The 23,586-nt window shown below is 40.6% G+C and overlaps 1 protein-coding gene and 1 non-coding gene across 3 annotated transcripts in view; one reads left to right on the top strand and one right to left on the bottom strand.

Moving 5' to 3' along the window:
• ESR2 (estrogen receptor 2) overlaps positions 1-19,583 on the bottom strand; it is a 45,267-nt gene extending 25,684 nt beyond the window's left edge. Inside the window, exons 1-5 of one of the 2 annotated variants that reach the window (XM_068964810.1) lie at positions 19,231-19,583; positions 17,492-17,664; positions 10,081-10,197; positions 3,552-3,851; positions 656-794 (exon numbers count right to left, since the gene is read on the bottom strand). In XM_068964810.1, the coding sequence (XP_068820911.1) occupies positions 656-794; positions 3,552-3,851; positions 10,081-10,197; positions 17,492-17,664; positions 19,231-19,583 (1,082 nt within the window). The remainder of the gene's footprint in view (positions 1-655; positions 795-3,551; positions 3,852-10,080; positions 10,198-17,491; positions 17,665-19,230) is intronic. The other variant, XM_068964814.1, reaches the window with a different exon arrangement.
• A 1,835-nt stretch (positions 19,584-21,418) lies between these two features.
• Positions 21,419-21,522, top strand: LOC138074709 (U6 spliceosomal RNA). Its single transcript, XR_011144526.1, has one exon. It is a non-coding gene; the product is annotated as a U6 spliceosomal RNA (small nuclear RNA).
• Positions 21,523-23,586: the final 2,064 nt, after the last annotated feature.

Below are 23,586 nucleotides of genomic sequence, written 5' to 3'. Positions count from 1 at the left end.
ACATTCCAGCTTTCCCTCCATGTACAGTTCACTAAGTCAATTAAAAAGTGGTTTCTTTTCCACACCATCTTCAAAAGAAAACTAAATGCAAGAAATTATAGCATTAACACTATCATTCCCCAGTTTCCATCAACTTTCACCTGGTTTTAATAACCATTTCTTCCATTGCTTTGCCCAAAATGCTCTATAATATGTGTAGTTAGAGTGAGTTAAAGCATGTAAAAATAAACTTGGTAGATTTATAAGAATTTTACCACTGGTCCAGATAGCTGGAGATGTAAATGGCCCCTACTAGTGGAAAGAACAGCAGGACAGCTTAAAAGTTAAAACCTAAAAATGGATTTTTTGTAATGCAGGAAGACCTAAGGTGAGCTTCACACTGAGTGCCCACACACCCTCAGGACACAGGCTCTTGTGTGGTTGGGCCAGTGAGCGCTGCTGCGTCGCAGGAAAGAATGAGTCACAGGACACTGAAGCGTTGCACTCACACTCTCCTTCTCAGGTTCTTGACCCAGTGAAGGAGCTCACGACCTTCTCCTCCTCCTACCTGCCCTTTCAGGAGTGAGGTTTTCATTGCAGAACTCAGGACTCTGTTCCCACTTCACTTGGCACTTCACTCAAGTTGGAGAAGAAATACAAGGAATTTGAGTCTCACCTGTCCAGAACGAGGTCTGGAGCAAAGATGAGCTTGCCGGGGTGGTCGATGGAGCGCCACATCAGCCCCACCATGAGCACCTCCAACCAGCAGCTCTCCAAGAGCCGCACTTGGTCGTACAGGCTGAGCTCCACGAAGCCTGGGGAAAGCAAGAGGCTGTAAGCATACCCGCCCTCCTCCTCAGCTCCCTGATTCCATTAAAAAAAAAAAGCAAGTTTTGAAAAGCTAAGAAAACACAAATCACCCAGAGTGCAGGGGAAATCAATATTTTAAAGATGTGGTTAATAGCTAATGCAGAAGAAAATACTGAATTCAGAGAGAGTAACTCACAATTTCTAGTCTCAAACACCTTCTAGAGAGAAATGTACATCATTCAGAATTTCCAAAGGACTATTAGCTGGGTTTATACAGCTCCCAGACAGATGCTAGGGAAGAAGACAAAGCTGGCACTGACCTTTGTTAGTTATACCCCAGTAATCCCTCTGCACTACCGAGAAAGATAGAGTTCAGACGCCAGCCAGAGGGGCTGCCTGTCTGGTCCAGCCCATGATGGGGGCAGGAGGAGTTAAGGGGACAGGATAGTGGGGGTGATGGGTGGGGGGCTTGCAGAGAAAACAGGACCAGCTCTTGGAGAAAGTCAAAGTTCCAGCTGAAAGAGTTTCTCCAATTGCTTACCATTTCCCATCTAGTATTAGAATCATTCTTCTGAGTCGGTGCACTTGTTTCTGGGCTATTCTATGCTGAAGAACACACATAACAACAGAAACAGGTCCCTAAGGGAAAACTTCAGAAGCAGAGATCACTGGGGCTTCCTCCATAAGTCATGATAAGAGGAGAAAGCCATATAATATAAATATAGTCAACAAACAAATGACCTTGGAGTGCAATGGACTTTGCTTAGAACCCCTGCTCGGCCTCATCCCAACTAGTTATTTAATCTTCTTTTAAGTCTTTGTTTTTCTTACAGGAAAAAATGGGGGCAACAATGCCTACCTCTGAGAATTTCCTAGAGGTGAGATCTCTCATCATCCTCATTTTACAGATGAAGACACTATGGCACAGAGAACATATGTGGTTCAACTCTTTGAACAATTATAACAGAAATCTGAACAAAGGAGAACTGAATGGAAGGATGGATAAATCCTTTCCAAAGCCACATCCTACATACTCAGTTCACATTCCTGGTATGTGTACACATTCCAACCTCACCCACAGTTACAGACAATAAGCCTGCCCAAGGAAGATCAAGCTTTTCATACTTATAGATCTTCAACAAAGCCAAGACTAGCTGATAGACTAAGTTTTTTGTTTTTTGTGTTTTTTTTTTTTTTTTTTTTGGTCTAGACAATGACTACGCTAGCTGAGAAAGTGGGGGGAAAAAATCCCACAACTTCAGACTATGCCTAAGCTTTCAGAAAAATTTCCAAAACACCAGACTTGAAGAGGGACTGATGCAGCTTAAGAGATCTGTTTTGCTTTGGCACAAAGAAGCTACACAGCTCTCAGAAGTAATTAATCACCACTCTCCAGATGGGGTCTTGAAAACTAGGCTTGGCATACACATAGATCAAAAGCTAGAGGAAACTGGACCAGTATTGTCTCCTATGGGAAAGAGCTCAGGAAAAAAACAAAACAAAACAAAACATCATTCTGGCAAAGGAGAAGATGCTAAACCATCAAAACTGAAGTAGAAAAACCTGAAAATTCTCAGAAAGCTCAGAAGCCAACGAATGAACCCTGTGAATCCTATTCTCTGAGACCCTTAACCCAGGTGCTCTTCCCCCAGATCCCTCAATCTTCAAAATCTGCCTAATGTAGTTACTGCCCTCTGGGCCATGGGAATCTTCCTTAGTGACTTAGCTTGGAGACCTCATTTCTTAGACAAATGGAAAGATGTACATGGAGAAGCCCTTCCAGAGGAAGCATGGGTTGCTGTCAATCTATGTTAGAATCCTCGATTCATTCTTTCATGGAAATACCAATTCAAATGATAACTAGATGGTGACCACGCGCTACCTTGGGTGTATATGTTACAATCTGGTCTGGGAAAATGAACAGATTATAGAATAGAAAATGCATGTTCTAAGTGACAATTCAGGAATAACCAAACCCATTATCAAGTTAAAAAGCATTCCAGGTTTATTGATGATTCATGTTACTTTTATAGCTGATTTACTCTATTTATCCATTTTATTCATTTATGTATGTATTACTGATTTTTCTCTTTATTGGAACAAAATTTTACAATTCCTATTTAGCATCAGAGAAACCTTTCACTTTCATACTGTGAAAGGTCATACTGTGCCCCACCTCACCCTCACCTGACCACACCTCTCCTCCCAAGGGGATGAGTTCACAGCCAGGAGATGGGTTAAGGTGGAGCCCAGATTTCTTTCTTTTAGACCATGCTCCAGGTCTCAGGACCTTAAAATTCCCTGCCTAAGTGGCCCCACACCCACATCCAGAACATGGGTGGGTCTCTTCCCTGGGTCTGTCTTCCCAGAACATATCTAGGCTTGAGATATAGCCAAACCAGCTAATGTCTGTAGGAGATATGAACAGGTAGGATTCGGTGTGTGCAAGGCAGTGTGGGATCAGTGGAGCAGGGAACAGGGGTGGACAGGAAGAGAAGGGGCCCACCATATACAACTCCTTCTGGTACAGAACTCAGAGGAATTCAAGAATTCTAAATTGAAACCTGGCCACCTGTGTTGAAGGCACAAGTGTCAAGATAAGAAAAAGGACGTATTCCATTTAAAGCTTATAAATCAAGCTGTCAAACCGCTAAATACTCAAGACACAGCTTGCAGACCTCCATTCTGTATTCGTGCCCCATAAAGGTTAGAAGCAAGTCTTTCTACAAATAAATTTAAAGCTAAGACTCAGAAGGCCCTACCCGGAATCTTCTTGGCCCAGCTGATCATGTGTACCAGTTCCTTGTCGGCCAGCTTGGTCAAGGACATCATCATGGAGGCCTCAGTGAAGGGCGCGCTGGGGCGGCTCATGAGCACGTGGGGCGGCTCGGCCTCCAGGAGCGTAAGCACCAGCTGCTCTGGGCTCAGGGCACTCAGCAGCAGCTCCTTCACTCGCGTCATGGGTGCACCGTTCCTCTTGGTTTTGCTCAGGCAGTGCAGCTGCTCATCAGAATTTCTCTGCCTTCGCACTATGCGGTACCCACACCTTTCTCTCCGGGAGCCTAAAAGAGAGCAGATAACACAGTGTTTTCCCCGTCTCTTCCCCAACGCAGCATCAGGTTCCTCCAGTCACCAGGATGAAAACAGAAATCATTGTAAGACCTGAGTCTATTCATAGAATATGGCTTAGTACAGGAGTCTGACTTTTATTTCTGGAGCCTGTGAGGCATGTATTAAGATATTACATTTGTGACTGTATTAGCAAAATCAATAATGACTTTTGAGAGACAACAGCCCAAATGATCTTTAGGTTTCCTTTTCAAGACCATCTATTCCATTTCTAAATCTAAATCCATCTTTCTTTTAAAGAGTACTAACAGAGTTCAGTTTCCAAACCATGAAATTAGGAATTTTCTTCAAGCAGAAGATAGGGAAAAGTAGGAACTGACTAGAAATAATACATTTTTATAATACATCCTTAAGGTTTTTTGCATGTGTGTATGTGTGTCTGTGTATTTTTTTACATACTTACACAAATAAGTTTATTTCAAATAATAAGTTAACTGAAAAAATTTGAGATTAGATATATTTTTTTAATCTAGACATAATGCTCAAAATTCCCCAAGCTAGGCTTCAACAGTATGTGAACTGAGAACTTTCAGATGTTCAAGCTGGATTTAGGAAAGGCAGAAGAACCAGAGTTCAAATTGCCAACATTCGTTGTATCATAGAAAAATCAAGAGAACTCCAGAAAAACATCTATTTCTGCTTCATTGACTATGCTAAAGACTTTGACTGTGTGGATCACAACAAACTGTGGAAAATTTTTCAAGAGATAGGAATACCAGACCAGCTTACCTGTCTCCTGAGAAATCTGTATGCAGGTCAAGAAGCAATAGTTAGAACTGGACATGGAACAACAGACTGGTTGCAAATTGGGAAAGGAGTACATTAAGGCTGAATATTGTCAACCTGCTTATTTAAATTATATGCAGAGTACATCATGAGAAACACTGGGCTGGAAGAAGCACAAGCTGAAATCAAGATTGCAGGGAGAAATATCAATAACCTCAGACATGCAGATGACACCACCCTTATTGCAGAAAGAGAAGAGGAACTAAAGAGCCTCTTGATGAAAGTGAAAGAGGAGAGTGAAAAAGTTGTCTTAAAACTCAACATTCAAAAAACGAAGATCATGGCAACTGGTCCCATCACTTCATGGCAAATAGATGAGGAAACAATGGAAACAGTGAGAGGCTATTTTCTTGGGCTCCAAAATCACTGCAGATGGTGACTGCAGCCACGAAATCAGAAGACACTTACTCCTTGGAAGAAAAATTATGACCAACCTAGATAGTATATTCAAAAGCAGAGACATTACTTTGCTGACAAAGGTCCATCTAGTCAAAGCTATGGTTTTTCCAGTAGTCATGTATGGATTTAAGAGTTGGATCATAAAGAAAGCTGAGTGCTGCAGAATTGATGCTTTTCGATTGTGGTGTTGGAAAAGACTCTTGAGAGTCCCTTGGACTGCAAGGAGATGAAATCAATCAATCCTAAAGGAAATCAGTCCTGAATATTCATTGGGAGGACTGATGCTGAAGCTCCAATACTTTGGCCACCTGAGGCCAAAAGCCAACTCATTAGAAACACCCTGATGCTGGGAAAGATTGAAGGCAGGAGAGGGGATGAGATGGCGAGATGGCATCAGTGACTCAATGGACATGAGTTTTAGCAAGCTCTGAGACTTGGTGAAGAACAGGGAAGCCTGGCATGCTGCAGTCCATGGGGTCACAAAGAGTCAGACATGACTGAGCAACTGAACAACAACATAGGCTAGTTATTAAGGGATACATCTAACACACAGAAAAACTGAAAGTAAAAGAGCAGAAAAAGATTTGGCAAAAGTTAACCAAATAAATTGGAGTTACTGTCAATATCAGACAAACTTTAAGACAAAAATCATTATTAAGGTCTCATAAGTAGATTATAAAAGAAAGATAAATAATTCTAAACTCATATATATCAAAACAATTTTAAAAAATTATTACATACTCGGTCAACTTTCAACGGCACCCCACTCCAGTACTCTTGCCTGGAAAATCCCATGGATGGAGGAGCCTGGTAGGCTGCAGTCCTAAGAGTCAGACACAAATGAGCGACTTCACTTTCTCTTTTCATCTTCATGCACTGGAGAAGGAAATGGCAACCCACTCCAGTATTCTTCCCTGGAGAATCCTAGGGACGGGGGAGCCTGGTGGGCTGCTGTTTATGGGGTTGCACAGTCGGACACGACTGAAGCGACTTAGCAGCAGCAGCAGCAGGTCAACTTTAATTAAAACTGCTATTATATAGATCATATTCTCTGACCACAATAAAATAAAAAAAGTCAGTAACAAAAATATAATTCCCAAAGCCCTATATATAGGCAAAATATTTCTAAATATCCATTGATAAATGCAAAAAATATAAGTGTAAAATGTAAAAAATGTAAAATGGAATTTAAAAAGACATAAATCAGGATGTCATTAGCATGGGCACAACATTTATATAAATTTTCCCTAAAAAAAAATCCAGAACTTAAAATCAGAATGCCTACTTTCTATACTACCACGATTGCCTTTGTTCACTAAATTCAATTGTTCACATTTATAAAAGGAAATATGAGTTAGGCAGTATGAGCAAATTTATTTACTTCCAAGAAAATTTATCTGAATTTCTCTTATCCTTGGCTAATTACAGTAGAAAGAAGGGCTCTATTCATCTAGGGATAACTGAATCAAACAAAATATTCAAGAAAAGAATTAAAAGCCTAGAATGTAATTCATTTTATTAGTAATCACATAGAGAACTATTATTATTTATTTACATATGATATTATATATTTATTATTATTATTAAAGATAAATTATACTTCTGGGGTAAAATGGGATAAAATGTATTGCTTAAAAAAGTATCTTTCTAATCACACATTTCTCTTCTGGGGAGAATATGAGGATAAAGAGTTTACAAAACAGACTCCATACAAAGTGAAAGGTTTTGAATCCAAACCTTCAAATTTATTTGACCAAATTTCCCCAACAAAGTTCCATGTACTAGACCCTGTTCCAAGTTAGGATCAATAAAATAAAGCCCTTAGAATCTATCAATAGAGCTCCTAAGGTAAATCAAGTTGTATTCTATACACTGGAATAAAATGAATTTGAGAAGGTAAAAAAATAAAGCCATTGACAAAGAACTCACATTTCTGTACCAAGGACATTCCCAGGGTTATGGCTTTGACACTGTAATCTAGGCAGAGTCACTCAGTGTGTCTCTGAGTGAGCTTAATGAGAAATTATCAAATAGGAGCGCTCCATATTAGAAAGTGCCCCAGCAAAAACAAGATGACAACAACAATGGTAAATGATGATCATGGCAGCTATCATAGACTGGAAGCTTCTATGTGCCAGGCTTTGTGTATTACTGTACATAGCTTATCCCTTTCTGACAACTGCCTGAGAGGACAGGTGGTATTACCATCTTCAACATACAGGGGAGGATCCAGGCACAACAGCTCAAGTAACTTGCCCAAGGTAGAAAAGCTACAAAATAGCAGAAGCAGGACCGAAACCCAATCAGTGGTCCAAATCCAGAGCTGCTGCTTTTAACTGCTATTTTATATCACCTCCCCAACAAATCACTTTCAAGTATCTATGCTGCTGCTGCTAAGTCGCGTCAGTCGTGTCTGACTCTGTGCGACCCCATAGACGGCAGCCCACCAGGCTCCCCCGTCCCTGGGATTCTCCAGGCAAGAACACTGGAGTGGGTTGCCATTTCCTACTCCAATGCATGAAAGTATCTATACAGCAGGCAAATAAAAGGATGGCATCAAAAGATGCTGAGCTGATGTCCCAACAGAAGGCTACAGGCCAGATATAGTTATTCAGATCAGTTTGCTGGCTACGTGCATTGCAGTGTATTTTTATAATGAAGCTTTTCCTCTAAAGCTAGCCTGGGTGGGTATCCTTCTAACCTTAAACAACCTTATTAATACCTCAGGGGAAAGGACAAGATTGGAAATGAAGAAGAAAAAGGTGCTGACTGAAGGGAAAGGATTTCTGAATAAAAGGGGGAAGTGGAATCACGCAAGAGGATCTAGAACACAGGGAGAATCCCTAATCCTCTGAGATGAGATCGAAGGAAGAATCGAGATGAAGGATTTTCTCAGGAGGGCAGACAAGAGGGCTGGAAAAGGAGAAAAGCCACAGTTAATGAAATTCACTCCTAATGGTCTTTCCTCGTGGTCAGTAAAGAGCCAAAATACCCATCTGTTTGTACATCAACCCATCTCATTTCTTCTGTAATCTCCAAAGAAAATATTTTTTTTAGTTCTATCCAGTGACTTTTTGGTCAAATTCAGTGACCTTTTCCAGGAGAATTTTAGGTATATCCCTGAACTCTAGTGCTCCTAACTTAGATGTGTTTTTCAATGAGAGAGGGAGAGAAAGGAAGGGAAAGTAATATTCAACAACACACAATGTGCTAGGTCTTTATTCCTCACAAAACTCAGTGAAGCAGATATATCTGCAGATATATCCTTATCCAGAGATAAGGAAAACGAGGGCCAGAAAGGTTAGGTCATTTAAGCACTGTCACAGTTAGCAAGAAGTGATGAGACAAAAAAAATGAGATTTCATCTATGCAGGGATTCAGTCCTTCTGTTCCTCTCACCACATATACTGCCCCCTACAGGTGGAGTGTATGTGCTACTGCCTCGGTCCCAAACAGGAGAACCACAGCCACTAACAGACTCTAGCACATTGGAAACATTCTTTCCCTAAGATTATATTAGAAATCATTTATTTAAAATATGACATTTAAAATACTGTTTTACTTAAAACAATGATATATATATTTTCAGTCTTTAGTTAGAAGGCCAAGGGATTTCTCTTTAAACACTTCTGCCAATTTAAGTCACAAGTTATGCTGTCTCTAGATTTTCAGTTTCAGCTTTCTTAAAACAGAGCAAGAAACTTAAACACTCATAAAGCACTCTGAATGCAGACTCTTTCTAGGTTTATGATGATTTTGCCCTAATCTGACCCATACCTAACCCAATAGCTGTTAGTCCTTCACATTTTACTCAAAGCTTTCACAGAACAACTATCTTTTCCTACTCATATTTCATATGCTTGCATAAATTTTAAATTATATAACTTAACAATTACAATGAGTTGAAACAGGTTGGGAAGAAGTTAGTGGTTACTGATAAGGATATAGCTGGAGAGGCGTTTATGAAAGTAACCAATACCCACTGGGAGGTCATTGGTAGGACGTTTTACAGAGGAAATGGAGAACATCAGTGATTTTAGGAAGCCAGAGAACTAATTAAAAGAACTTTTGCTGTAATTCTGAACTAGAGGATGGGACAGAGAATATTTGAGGGCAGAGCTTCTATGAGATTATCAGAAAAGAGAGAACTTAAAAAAAATTTTTTTTCAAATAGTTACGAAGAGAGAAATTACGCCAAACTACTGCTAAAATACTGGCTGGCAGAAGAATAAGAAAAGTTTAGGCAGAGTTGACATGAGTGCATAGAAACAAGCAAATGTGTACAGACAAGTGAATTGAGTTAGCTGGGTGGAGGAAGCAGACTGTAAGCATCATCGTCAGTTGTTACACTAGTGTTCCCATTTCCCTTTGTCTTTTCATGCATGCACACGTGTGTATACACACATATATGCACACATACCACTTAGAACAAAATTCTTGCTCTATGTGCTTTCCATCGGTCTATCATGTTTCTGACTCCTGCATATACAGTTTTTCCACTTCTAGAAAGTTAACGGAGTGACAGGCATGAGTCATCCCAAGTAACCCACAATACAGTCTACCTTCTTGTCACAGCTTTAACTGTGACCGTGTACCAGAACTTCATCCTGGGACTTTTCAAGGCCTCAGGCGGATGGTCATCCAGCCCATCTGAGCATTTCAGTGGCTAGAGTTCTCTAATTCATGCAGCAGCCTATTCTGGTGTCAGACCATTTGACCTGGAGAAAATTCTTCCTAATGCAGGGCCCAAATCTGCCTCCTGCAACTTGTTTCTGTTCACCCCAGCTCCGTCTTCCACAGTTACAGAGACTAAGTCAATGCCCCTGCCGTGGGACAGCATGCAAACACTTGAAGATATTACCGCGCCCTAAATCTCCTCTCACCTAGACTCCATGTCTTCAGGTCCTCACACTGTCCCCAGTTTGACCTGGCTCTCAGCATGTCCCACATACCACAGAAGAGGACGGGAACACTCACCACACTTCACCATTCCGACCTCATAGCACTTCCGCAGTCGACAGGCCTGACAGCTTTTACGTCGGTTCTTATCTATGGTACACTGATTCGTAGCTGGACAAATATAATCATTATGTCCTACAACAGAGAAAAAAAGGGGAAGTTTATTGTCATAATATTTTGGATAATTCTCTTTTTTGGTCAACAACACAGCTAAAGCCACCCAGCTGAGAGATAGGAAAACAGCTTCTAGCTACAGGAACAGGTGTAAAAATGAAGTGCTGCCTCATCAGTGCCTCGTTAGTGAGGAAAGGAAATCTAGGAATATTTTGATATCCTACATCTTGACCAGTAGGTTATTCTCTGCATATTCTTAGAATTCTCGAGAAATATATTTAGAAATACACTTCTTTGGACATGGAAAGTGAGACAGTCACCTGAAATTGATTTGCTCCAAGTCACGAAACTCCTCAAGAGTAGTACTTGGTGTCCAGTCAGCAAACTAAACTCCTTGTACTCTTTTGCATACATTTTTTGGGGGGGATTTAACATGCCTTTTTAGTGGAAATTCATAGCTAACTAAGAGAACTAAACTGGTCAATAAGAGAATATTAAAAAATCAGCAAACTAAACAAGGAAAGAAAGAAGTACTACTTGATAATCACCAGATTTTTAAGACCACTTCAAAAAGACATAGCTCCATGATTGAATTATGATGAACTTTATAATCCTCTCTCCTTTCAGGTAGATTCCAGATTCCAGTAACATTTGTTCAACAAAACATAAACTGAACTTCAGTTGTTTGTGACTTGCCAGCCATGCCCTGAGTTGGCTTGGGTACTAGCAAAGGCACCCGAGAGATGCAAAAACCACTCTCTCAAGTGACACTCCATCCTGGCCAAGTACAGGAAGCAATGTCTTCTTTGCCTGACACATCAACATTTCTGACCTCCCACTGATTTCCAGGTTCTTTTCATGAGCACCTCATTTACTCATATAACTTCCCTATAAAGAGCTATGATCCCGATTTTACAAATGAAAACACTTGAGCTCAGTTCAATAATCTTAAAGTTACTGCTTTTTCATTTTGCAAAATAAATTCCTTTAAAAGCTTAAAATAAAACAAATTTATTATCTCATAGTTCCCATGAATAGAGAGTTCAAGGAAAAGTTTACTCTACTCAGGGTCCCAACAAAGTTGCAACCAACGTGTTGATGGGGCTGTGGCCTCATCTGAGGTTCAGGGTCCTCTTCCAAGTTCATTCAAGTTGTTGACAGATTTAATTCCTTGCAGTTGTGGGACTGAGGTCCCCATTTTCTTGCTAGTTATAGTCTGGACACTGCTCCTAGCTCCTAGCGGCACTTGCCCAGAAGCACTTGACAACAGGACGTCTGCTTTCTTCCAGGGTAAGAGGAGTGCATTTCTCCACTGCTCTCCCCAGGCTGCTATGATGGAGTCTCACATAACCACAGCATAACCACAAGAGGCGATCCCATCACCATTTGCCATAAAATGTAACCTAACTAACACTGTCACTCATTATATACACAGGTTCTATACACAATCAAGAATAGGGGGTAATATAAGACATGCTATAAAACATTTTTATTTATGTTTTATGTTTATGGCAATTCCCTCATAGCTCAGTCGGTAAAGAATCTGTCTGCAATGCAGGAGACCCAGGTTCGATTCCTGGGTCAGGAAGATCCTCTGGAGAAGGAAATGGCAATCCACTCCAATATTCTTGCCTGGAAAATCCCATGGACAGAAGAGCTTAGCAGGCTACAGTCCATGGGGTCGCAAGAGTCGGACACAACTTAGCAACTAAACCACCACCACCATAAAACATTTTAAGGGATATATAATTTGTTATTGGTTTTATACTCATTCATATTCAAAACTAAATTTTAAAAACCAAAATATATTTCTAATCAGATTTTCTATTGTAGTTTCGAACATAATGCTTTACAGTTAGAAGGTAAATGTAATGCCACAATACTTTCCGTAGCAGGAGCAATCTTTTACATATCTTCTAAAGCCTCAAAGAACAGTACATGATGTTATCCTCACTGATTTTATAATGAGGTTTACAACAATAAGCATTTAAGGAACAACTAGAGGTTGGTCGCAGAGGGCAGGTGCAGCCGAGAGGAACTGCCCCAAGCCCTAGAAAAGGCAGAGGAACCAGAGATCAAATTACCAACATCTGCTGGATCATGGAAAAAGCAAGAGAGTTCCAGAAAAACATCTATTTCTGCTTTATTGACTATGCCAAAGCCTTTGACTGTGTGGATCACAATAAACTGTGGAAAATTCTGAAAGAGATAAGAATACCAGACCACCTGACCTGCCTCCTGAGAAACCTATATGCAGGTCATGAAGCAACAGTTAGAACTGGACATGGAACAATAGACTGGTTCCAAATTGGGAAAGGAGTATGTCAAGGCTGTATACTGTCACCCTGCTTATTTAACTTATATGCAGAGTACATCATGAGAAACACTGGGCTCAAGGAAGCACAATCTGGAATCAAGATTGCCGGGAGAAATATCAATAACCTCAGAGATGCAGATGATACCACCCTTATAGAAGAAAGTGAAGAGGAACTAAAGAGCCTCTTGATGGGTAAGAGGACAGTGAAAAAGTTGGCTTAAAGCTCAACATTCAGAAAATGAAGATCATGGCATCTGGTCCCATCACTTCATGGGAAACAGATGGGGAAACAGTGGCCACAGTGGCTGACTTTGTTTTTCTGGGCTCCAAAATCACTGTAGATGGTGACTACAGCCATGAAATTAAAAGACGCTTATTCCTTGGAAGGAAAGTTATGACCAACCTAGACAGCATATTGAAAAGCAGAGACATCACTTTGCCAACAAAGCTCCGTCTAGTCAAGGCTATGGTTCTTCCAGTGGTCATGTATGGATGTGAGAGTTGGACTATAAAGAAAGCTGAGTGCCGAAGAACTGATGCTTTTGAACTGTGGTGCTGGAGAAGACTCTTGAGAGTCCCTTGGACTGCAAGGAGATCCAACCAGTCCATTCTAAAGGAAATCAGTTCTGGGTGTTCATTGAAAGGACTGATGTTGAAGCTGAAACTCCAATACTTTGGCCACCTCATGCAAAGAGTTGATTCATTGGAAAAGACCCTGATGGTGGGAAAGATTGAAGGCAGGAGAAGGGGACAAGAGTGGATAAGATGGTTGAATGGCATCACCGACTCAATGGATATGGGTTTGGGTGAACTCCGGGAGCTGGTGATGGACAGGGAGGCCTGGCATGCTGTGGTTCATGAGGTCGCAAAGAGTTGGACATGACTGAGCGACTGAACTGAATTGAGAGGTTGGTCTCAGAGTTTGCTGTAAAAAAGCATTTTAATTTTTTAAAAAAGATTGGAAAATACAATAATATGAAGACACTAGCCTAGAGAATGCCATGTGCAAGAAGGTCATAGTAATTCATTTCTGGCAAAAAGAAAAAAGTCCTCCTTGAACTGCACCAAACACTGCACATATCAAAATGGTTTTCTTGCTCCGTGCAACAGTCTGAGAAGCATACTACTCTATATGAACAGAACTAAGAAAGATGCAAAGCAAAATTCAAGGCAAATCATGAAGCTAATTCTTTAAGATATAAAGCTTTACAGGGAGGCCTGGCTTGCTGCAGTCCATGGGGTCACAAAGAGTCAGACATGACTGAGCCATACAAAGTACTCAATTATAGTTTGTTGAATAAATGAATACATATGAATGTGTGGGCTTCCCTTGTGGCTCAGACAGTAAAGAATGTGCCTGCAATGCAGAATACCCGAGTTCGATCCCTAGGTGGAAGATCCCCTGGAGAAGGGAATGGTTACCCATATCTGACTCTTTGCAACCCCACAGACTGTAGCCCACCAGGCTCCTCTGTCCATGGGATTCTCCAGGCAAGAATTCTGGAGGGAGCTGCCATGCCCTCCTCCAGGAGATCTTCCTGACGCAGGGATTGAACTCGCATCTCTTACATTTCCTGCATTGGTAGGCAGATTCTTCACCCCTAGCACCACATATGGAGCTTATCATACAAGTAGCAATTTTACTCATAAGTATTTACCCAAAAGAAACAAAAAGATACGTCTAAACAGAGAGGAATGCATAAATGTTCACAGGAGTTTTATTCAAAATAGCATAAAACTAGAAACAATTCAAATGAACAAATAAACATGTAATTCCCTGGTGGGTCAGTGGTTAGGACTCCGCACTTCCCTCCCAGAGTTCTATCCCTGGTCAGAGAACTAAGACCCCACAGACCTTGCAACGGGACCAAAAAGAAGTACAAATAACAAAGTGGGGTACACTTACTGGAATATTAGTAACAAAATGGAATGGACTACTAATACCTCCAACAACACAGATAAATCTTAAAAGCATCATGATAAGTGAAAGAAGCCATACGCAAGTGGTTACAAACTTTAAGATGCAATTATATAACATTCTAGAAAAGGCAAAATTATAAGGACAGAAAATAGATCAAAGGTCACCAGAGCCTGGGAAGCTTGGGTGAAATTGGCTGCAATGGGTATGAAGGAATATTTTGAGGTTATAGTAATGTTCCGTATCTTGATTACAGTGTTGGTTACATGACTACATATATTTTCAAAATTCATAAAACTGTAAAATTTGTGCCTTCCCTGGTGGTCCAGTGGTTAAGACTCCACTCTTCCACTGCAGGAAGTGTGGGTTCAATTTCTGGTGGGGAACTAGGATCCCACGTGCCTTGTGGCTTTGCAAAAAGACCAAAAAAAACTATAAAATTAAAATAGAGGAATTTTGTTGTATGTAAATTATATCTCAAACCAAAAAAAAAAAAAAGGTCCTATATCTTTTAAATCAATGAAAATGGATTAAATAAAACGAAGTGAAGTGAAAGTCACTCAGTCCAACTCAAAGTGTCCGACTCAAAGTGTCCGACTCTTTGTGAACCCATGTACTATACAATCCACGGAGTTCTCCAGGCCAGAATACAGGTACGAGTGGCTGTTCCCTTCTCCAGGGGATCTACCCAACCCAGGGATCGAACCCAGGTCTCCCACATTATAGGCAGATTCCTTACCAGCTGAGCCACCAGGGAAGCCCAAAAGAATCTGTTTTATTCTTTTTCAATTTATGAAAATATATTTGATTCTCATTCCATTCGACATACCAAAAAAATTGAGTAGCTGTTTTGAGTTACTGCAATGCATTTATACCAGAGGGCACCAAAAATAGGCGGAGTCCAAAGAAATAATCAATTAGGCATTCAGCAATTGTAAGAGCACTAACGTTACCATTTGCACTTTTAGGATATGACCTTCCTTTTCCCTTTCCTAACAGCTCCTTTGCTGATGCATTAGGAAGGAATGATGTGGGGAAAGCACAGTAAACTTATTATCAGCTGCAGTCTCAGGGTTCACGAAATATAGTCCATATAGAGATTTTTCCCAAGGAGCAAATAAGAAAAATTCTTTCCTTTAAGGATGTAGTTAGTTGTTTTGGATCAAAACTTCCTTTAGAATATAAAATTCTAGAACTTCAACAAAGTAGAGAATTGTCATCATATCAAGAGTTTGGTTCTGAATTTCAGAAAATCTAAATTGTTCTTATCATATATCACAGGAAACTGGACCTGGCCTGATAATCTACTAGCACAATGATAACAGAAAAATATTTAAGCACTGAAAATGTTAAATGCAGAAAAGTTCTGTGTATATAAAAGAAAAAATAGCCAAACATGATTTATGTTTTGAGAATATTTGATGACATCAGCTTCCTTTCTCTGTGTTGTTTTTCCTTTTGACAAGAAAAGGAGCTTGGAAATGGCAGAGGCCCTCATCCACCTAACTATGAAGATTTTAGAGGAGATGGGTTTAAATGAGGTTAGGATTAGAAGCGGAGAAGGCAATGGCACCCCACTCCAGTACTCTTGGCTGGAAAATTCCATGGACAGAGGAGCCTGGAGGGCTGCAGTCCATGGGGTTGCTGAGAGTCGGACACGACTGAGCGACTTCATTTTCACTTTTCACTTTCATGCATTGGAGAAGGAAATGGCAACCCACTCCAGTGTTCTTGCCTGGAGAATCCCAGGGACGGGGGGCCTGGCGGGCTGCCGTCTATGGGGTCGCACAGAGTCAGACACGACTGAAGCGACTTAGCAGCAGCAGCAGGATTAGAAGAGAAACAACACAGGCAGAAAGAAAAGATGCTGACATTTGAAAACAAAAGAGTTAAAAGAAAAATTAGAATAACTTGAATTTGCCAGTAGTTCTACTCTTGCAGTGTTTAGAATTGACCAAATATTGTCACATAACTACATTTCACAAACATTTTCACATTTCAGTTTTTTAATAACTACCTCCATTTCACAGATGAGGAGCCAGGCCAGGACATCAAGTCACAGAGCTACTAAGTGGAGGGTTGAGGACAAACAGGGGCTCATCTATGAAGGGTGAATTTCCCAGGGACTCAGAGGAAGGTGATTCCTTATCTACTAACATTCTACCCCTCATCTCCCTCTAGATTACATCAGCTTCTCTGCTTGAGGTAAAATGCTGTCAACCTAGAGTTTCACTGGGTGAGTTAACTCAGTAAATTGCTGTTTGCCACTTTGCCACTTGCACACTATGAATTGCTTTAATGTAGCTTTCCTTAACCGGTTACGATCAAGGCTTTGGCAGAAAAGGGAAGGGAGCTCTGAGATGGGAACACAGGACACTGCCTGGAAGGAGGGCTGACAAGGGAGGAGTTATGGGGGTAGAGAGACAGCTGAGAGCACAGGAAAGCAAGAGAGTGCCTGCAGCAATTAGGCCTGGCAAGGAAACGTGTGGCAAGGGGCGGACTGGCCTTGAAACCAGGTGCATACAATTTGAAATTGATTAAAGAGATGATTTAACAAAATCACAGAAACACAAAGCCAGCCTAGCAGAAATTTGGAGAAGGGTAGGGAAACAGTCTAAACTCAAACCAGAAAATAGGATTGTGAAGGAGGTTCCACTAGTTGAGCTACTGACTGCATAAAACATATTCTCTCTTCCTCAGGAGCCAGCCCACCATCTCAACCGTTACATATGCTAGATATTAAACATAAGTCAAAGGCAGAAACAATCTTCACAGTTCCTAATGGGCACACATTTTTTCCAGCCTTCACAAAGGTTATGTTTTCTCCTAGGAAGACGGCAACAGGTGATGGTGGTGCAAGACCCATTTGGGTTTGGGGGTAGAGATCTGAGTGAAAGATAAAGTACTCTATACTTGAAACAATCCCCCCACCCCCAAAGACCCATGATCCTCTGAAACAGTCATCCAGTGCTCTGTGTACCAAGCAGGCCAAACGAAGGTGAAATTTCTGCCAGGTCATCCGCAACGTTGTTTAAAAGCAAAGTGGAAAACAAAAAAAGCAGCTAACAACATTCTTGTACCTTGAATGCTTCTTTTAAAAAAGGCCTTACATCCTTCACATGACCAGACTCCATAGTGATATCCCGATGCATAATCGCTGCAGACAGCACAGAAGTGGGCATCCCTCTTTGAACTTGGACTAGTAACAGGGCTGGCACAACTGCTCCCACTAGCTTTCCTTTTCAATGTCTCCCTAGGGGCAAAGAGAACAGTCACTGTAAAAGAACACTGACGGTAAAACAAGGCCTTTCTAGAAAAAGGAACAGCATGAACATTGCCTCGTGTATCTCTTTGCCCTCCAGGCTTCATAAACAAATATATTCCAAGAGATCTGATCAAGCAAAACCTTTGTTACTGATATCAGATCTATGAAGAGTCGCTCTGTTGGGATCGCTGGTGTCTGAAAGTGGATAGGTGAGTTTACACCCATCCACACAGTGTGGATGAACACCGGTTACCATGGAGAACTAGCTGTAGCCATCAGGGTGTACATCTCTGTAATCAGTGACTACATCAAGTCTGGGTGGGAGCAGTAGGGAAAAGGGGAGAGTGAAGGAGAAGAGAAGCGGAGAGGGGGAGAGCATAAACACATGCCTGTCCCTTGAGAAGGCTCTGAAGAAAGCAGGTGTTCAATGCAGGGTGGAGAGGCTTACCACAGAGGAAGGGAGAACGCACAGGGGGGCACCGGCAGACACCAAGAACACACCGGCTAGTTCCTAATTTTGCTACAGCATGTTTCCTTTGGAAAGGACATGGCAGAGGTATGATCGATGTATAAATTGAATATGCTGAGGTTTAATGTGCCCAAATATTAGCAGAACTCTGATTAGAACTTGTCCTCAGAAATAAGATATTTCTTCCTTTAAAAGTTGAATACGAAGACATTACTTTTAAAAAGTCATCTACATTTTTCATATTCTTTTACCAATCAAAAAGTTCTTTAAAAAAGAAGAAAAATAAAATTAGTGTGTAATATGGCTTTCTCAAAGTTTTATGAATTTGAAAGTAATAAACTTTAATATCAAATATGCCATAACTTAGTACTTGGGTTCTTGTGTAAAGTTATGCCCCTCATGCTTCTGCCTATACTACCTCTGCCCTCTGTAGCCATGATTATCATTAAAACTATCCGAGTTCAATCCCTGGTTGGGGAAGTAAGATCCCACAAGCCACATAGCACAAAATATATACGTGTGTGTATGTATAACAAATTGAATGCAAATAATCCATGATGTTACCTTGCACTTAGAGTTTCAGAATGTTCAACTAAAGTCCACATTAGTTTCCTGTCAATCTTTATAAAATGTTCTTTAGTTCACTGTTTAAAAATTTGTACCACTGTTTGTCTTTTCACCTGTCTAGCATTTCATCAAGTTGTAATACCGATGGTTACTTTTATCTTGGACATAATTTGTCATGAACACTAAGTTGTGATTTCACTTCAAGATAGGAAGGCTCTAACTTGAAAATAAAAATTCCTTTTTCAAACTCAAATCACTTCATCAAGAAGAAAGTGATTTAAATATTTTCCAAAGACAGTCATGAAGTGAATTCTCCCCCACAACACAGATCTAAAAGCTCAACTTTTTAGTAAGGACTAGAATATCAGAATAGATATCCTAGAATTCAGAACATCAGATGTTCTAGGTGCTCTATGTGATAATGAAGACCTTGTATAACACATATCTTTCTTCTCACTAAATCATAAAGCAATCTGAATATCGGCCATAATATAATTCAGAATGAAGACTGGATTTACCTGTTCACAGGGAAGGTGTGTTCTAATGATCTGGTTTCACACCAAGGACTCTTTTGAGGTTCTGCATACAGAAGTGACGACTGGCAATGGATGGCTAAAGGAGAGAGGTGTCCAGGAGTTGGCCACAATACATTTGGGCTTGTGGTCTGTCGACCAGGCCCATCTTCTGAGTTTTTGGGAATACTGTAATTCATCACAGCAGGGCTATAGAATGTCATGGCTGAGTATTCATGGCGGCTCTCTACATAGGAAGAGGGTAAATATATGGGGCCTGGCTCCAGGGATAGAATGGATTGACCGCAATTATAGGAGACAGGAGAGTTAAGGCTAGATGGTGAGTTTTTGACATCCATGTCTTGAGTAGGTAACAGCTAGGAAAACCCCTTGTGAGCAGAAGCACAAAAGGACATTATAATGTTCTCAGAGTCATGGACAGGTATGGCTGTAAAGAAAAAAGAAAAGACATTTCTAAGTTACAGGTACAAGCATACTGTGAAAAAGGTTGACACATTTTTATTATACACACACACTTATATGGACCTAGAAATACATCCTGAAAAATATACACACAACCTCAGAGGGGTAGGAATAAAAGGCATGGAATTCATTTTCTCCTTCATTCACTTCCATAAAGCTTTTGTTGCTAACTATAAGAATTTTCTACCATGAGAATTTAATATAAAATACTTTTAAAAATTAAAAAACACAGGGAGTTCCCTGGTAGCCTAGTGGTTATGACTTTGGGCTCTCAGTGCTGTGGCCTGGGTTCAATCTCTGGAGAAAAAACAAACAAACTTAAAAAATATATGATTAAGTAAAAATGCCAACCAGTTTTTTTTCCCCCTAGAAGTAGATAAATTCATTTTTAAATTCTTACAGAAAAATTTTAAAAACCTACCTCAAAGGGTAGATCAGTAAGCATGACTAGCATTAACAGATCTTCAAATATATCATGAATAGCCAATGACAAAAAAAGGAATACATAGGCCAATGCACCTGTCAAGGATTAATTTATTGCCTCTCACCTTCTAATGCACTCTTCAATGTATGTAGTATATGTTCTATGGCAATAAAATTCGTTTAAGCATTTAAACTGAGCCCAGTGCTAAGCGTTCTCAGTAGAGGGCGCTGCAGGGACTGCAGGAGGAAGAGGCCGCTGTGATTTCTGGCAGGGGCAGAGGCTGACATGGTGGGTGAGAACAGCCAGTGGAGCCTGCGCTACCAGAACGAGATCCCACTGCAAACATGCAGCCCTGGCATGGCAAGAACCTTTCTGCAATGACCTATTTAGACTACGGCCTGAGGAGTTAGAGAAATTGTCCCTTGTGCAAGCTTCATCACCAGCACCTGCATGCTCTGAAGGCCTTCCGCTCTGGCAGGTAACTGGATTTCCAGGGCATGCCCACACCACCAAATGCTGACTGCCTGCTCCCCACCTGCAACTCCAGACCACTTTTTTCTGGGAAAACCAACGGACATTTTAGTGGCCAAACTATCTTTTCCAAGGAGGTCTGAACACCCCCACCCCCCGGTTTGTCCTTCCTTGGGTACTCTACCTCGGCTCTTGGGTGCCTTATAGAGTTTCTTACATCTTACACTTAATCTCCCATCACAGTTGGGAATTCTTATATTAGACTTCTCCTGTTGAACTTATTGTGTAGTTTCTTTCCTGACGGGAAAGAAACACACTGCTATGCAACAGAATAGAAAATCCCCGAACAGCAAATTTAAAAGTCAAAAGTTTTTGGAAATTTGTCATATGATAAAGGTGATGTCTCAAATCGCTACAAAAACGTTGGAACACAGAATAATCATTGGAAAAAGACATGTCTGCCAGAATAAACTCCAAATGTTAAGACAGAATTGGAAAGAAAGGAGAGGGAGGAGGAAGGGAGAGAGGGTAAGACAGGAATGGGGGAGGAAGAAGGGGCTGCACAGGTGCTAGAAGAGAACACAGATAAATCCCTTTATAATACGGGTGTAGGGGAAACCTTAACTATGACTCAAAATCCAGATGCAGTTAAAAGATGTGCATGCTGCTGCTGCTGCTAAGTCACGTCAGTCATGTCTGACTCTGTGCGACCCCACAGACGGCAGCCCAACAGGCTCCTCTGTCCCTGGGATTCTCCAGGCAAGACATAAACTCATGAAAGCAAATATCTGCAGATCATAAACACAGCATAAGTCAGTGCTCACTTTGGCAGCATAAATACTAAAACCTGGAATAATACAGAGATTAGCATGGCCTTTGTGCATGCATAACATGCTAATTTTGAAGCATTTCATATTTTTCCATATGACATCACATATATGTGGAATCTAAAAAAAGGTACAAATGAATCTATTTACAAAACAGAAATAGAGTCAATGGCGTAGAAAACTTACGGTTATCAAGGGGGAAAGATAAATCGGGAGACTGGGATCGACATATGTACGTTACTATATATAAAATGGATAACAGTAAGAACCTACTGCATAGCACTGGGAACTCTACGCAATACTCCGTACTGACTTATATGGGAACAGAATTTTTAAAAAGGGTGAATGTGTATTTATATAACTGATCCACTTTGCTGTGCAGCAGAAACTAACACAACCTTGTCAATCAACTATATTCCACTAAAAACTAATTTTAAAAAACACCATAACTCAAAACGTTAATGACAAATTGGAAAAAAAAATACTCCCAACTCATATTAGAAACAAAGGGCTAATGTCTCTGGTATATAGAGAGAGCTCTTAAATTAAGATTAAAAAAAAAAAACCCAAACTTCATTAGGAAAACAGGCAAAAAACACAAACAGAACACATAAAAAGGAAGGCAAATGGCTCTTAAAACACATAAAAAGATGTTCAACTTTGTTCAATAAAGAGATACAAATCAAACTGTACCAAAATACCATTTCTCACTGATGTTTGCCAAAAACTCAAATGTTTTACAACAGATTCTCTTGGCAAGGTTACGGGGAAAACATGGACTGGCTTCTACACTGTTGGTGAGAATGCAAAACGGCACAACTTCCATGGGTACTTGGCAATAAATAGCAAAATTACATATGCTTTGGACTATGAGTCCTTACTGATGTTCAAATAAAATCATCCACTACCACTGCAAGTGACTGTTACATCAGTTCTTCACTCTCATAATTAGTAATCAGGGGAAAAGAATTACACCTGTACTCTGCCTTTTTAGGAGGACCTGTAGTTTATCCCAAGATAGAGGGGGAAACCCTTCTTTACCAAAGAATGCCACTCAATACGTAGTTCAGAAAAATATTCAGATGGATAGATAGATAAAGTGGGCAAACAAATCAAAATGCTGATAGTTACTGATTCCAAATAGTGAATATATGGACATTATACCAGTCTTTCAACTTTTCTGTAACTGAGATTTTTCATGATAAACTTGGAGAAAAAAAAAAATAATACAAGAAATTTAAAATGGAAACCTTAAAAAAAGTTTAAATACCTGGAATAATATACTTTGGGGAAGGGAACAATGACCTTTAATAATGAGACTGGTTGAGAGAGATCATTAAGAAATTTGCCTAGAGAAGTTCTCCATTTTCAATATTTTCAGCTCCAGCTGGCACCTACCTCCATATGCAGGCAGCTCGGCTCTCTAAAGCTCCCAATTCCTTCTTCCTGACATTTTCCTTTGAATGCTCACTCCATTTGTCATCAAAACAATATATCTGTGGTGGTTTTAAAAAATATCCACGGTCTTCAAGACTCCTCCCTTCAAAAGATGGTGCCTAACCTCCCCTTTGAGTATGGGCTACATTTAGTGACACCGTTCTAGAAGAAATTATGGTAGAATGGATGGCATGCACTTCCATGACTATGGTGTAAAAGGCACTGCAGCCTCTATCTGGCTTGCTCTCTTGGATCACTTTCTGCAGGAAAGCTACCTGCCATATTGTGAGGACACTTAAGTAGCCCTACAGTGGCCTCTTGCCAACAGCCAGTAAGGAACTATAGCCCCTGTCTAATGGTCAGGTGACTGCAGCACTGGACAACATCCTAGCTTAACTGCTTCTGGATTCCTCTCAGAAACCATGTGAGATGTTTGTCGTTTTAAGCTGCTGAACTTGATGGCAGTGTGTTATAGAGCACTGGCTAATGGTACAATGCATGCATACATGCTAAATCGCTAGTCATGTCCAACTCTTTGCGCCCCTATGGGATTCTCCAGGCAGGAACACAGAGGTGGGTTGCCATGCCCTCCTCCAGGGGATCTTCCTGACCCAGAGATGGAATCCAAGCCTCTTACGTCTCTAGCATTGGCAGGCGAGTTCTTTACCACTAGTGCCACCTGGGAAGACCAACTGGTACAATATCCATGGAAAAATTCAT

This window comes from Capricornis sumatraensis, chromosome 2 (genome assembly GCF_032405125.1).
Source record: "Capricornis sumatraensis isolate serow.1 chromosome 2, serow.2, whole genome shotgun sequence".
Taxonomy (NCBI): Eukaryota; Metazoa; Chordata; class Mammalia; order Artiodactyla; family Bovidae; genus Capricornis; species Capricornis sumatraensis.
The sequence above is the reverse complement of the archived record's forward strand: the minus strand, read 5'-3'. Positions and strand labels throughout refer to the sequence as shown.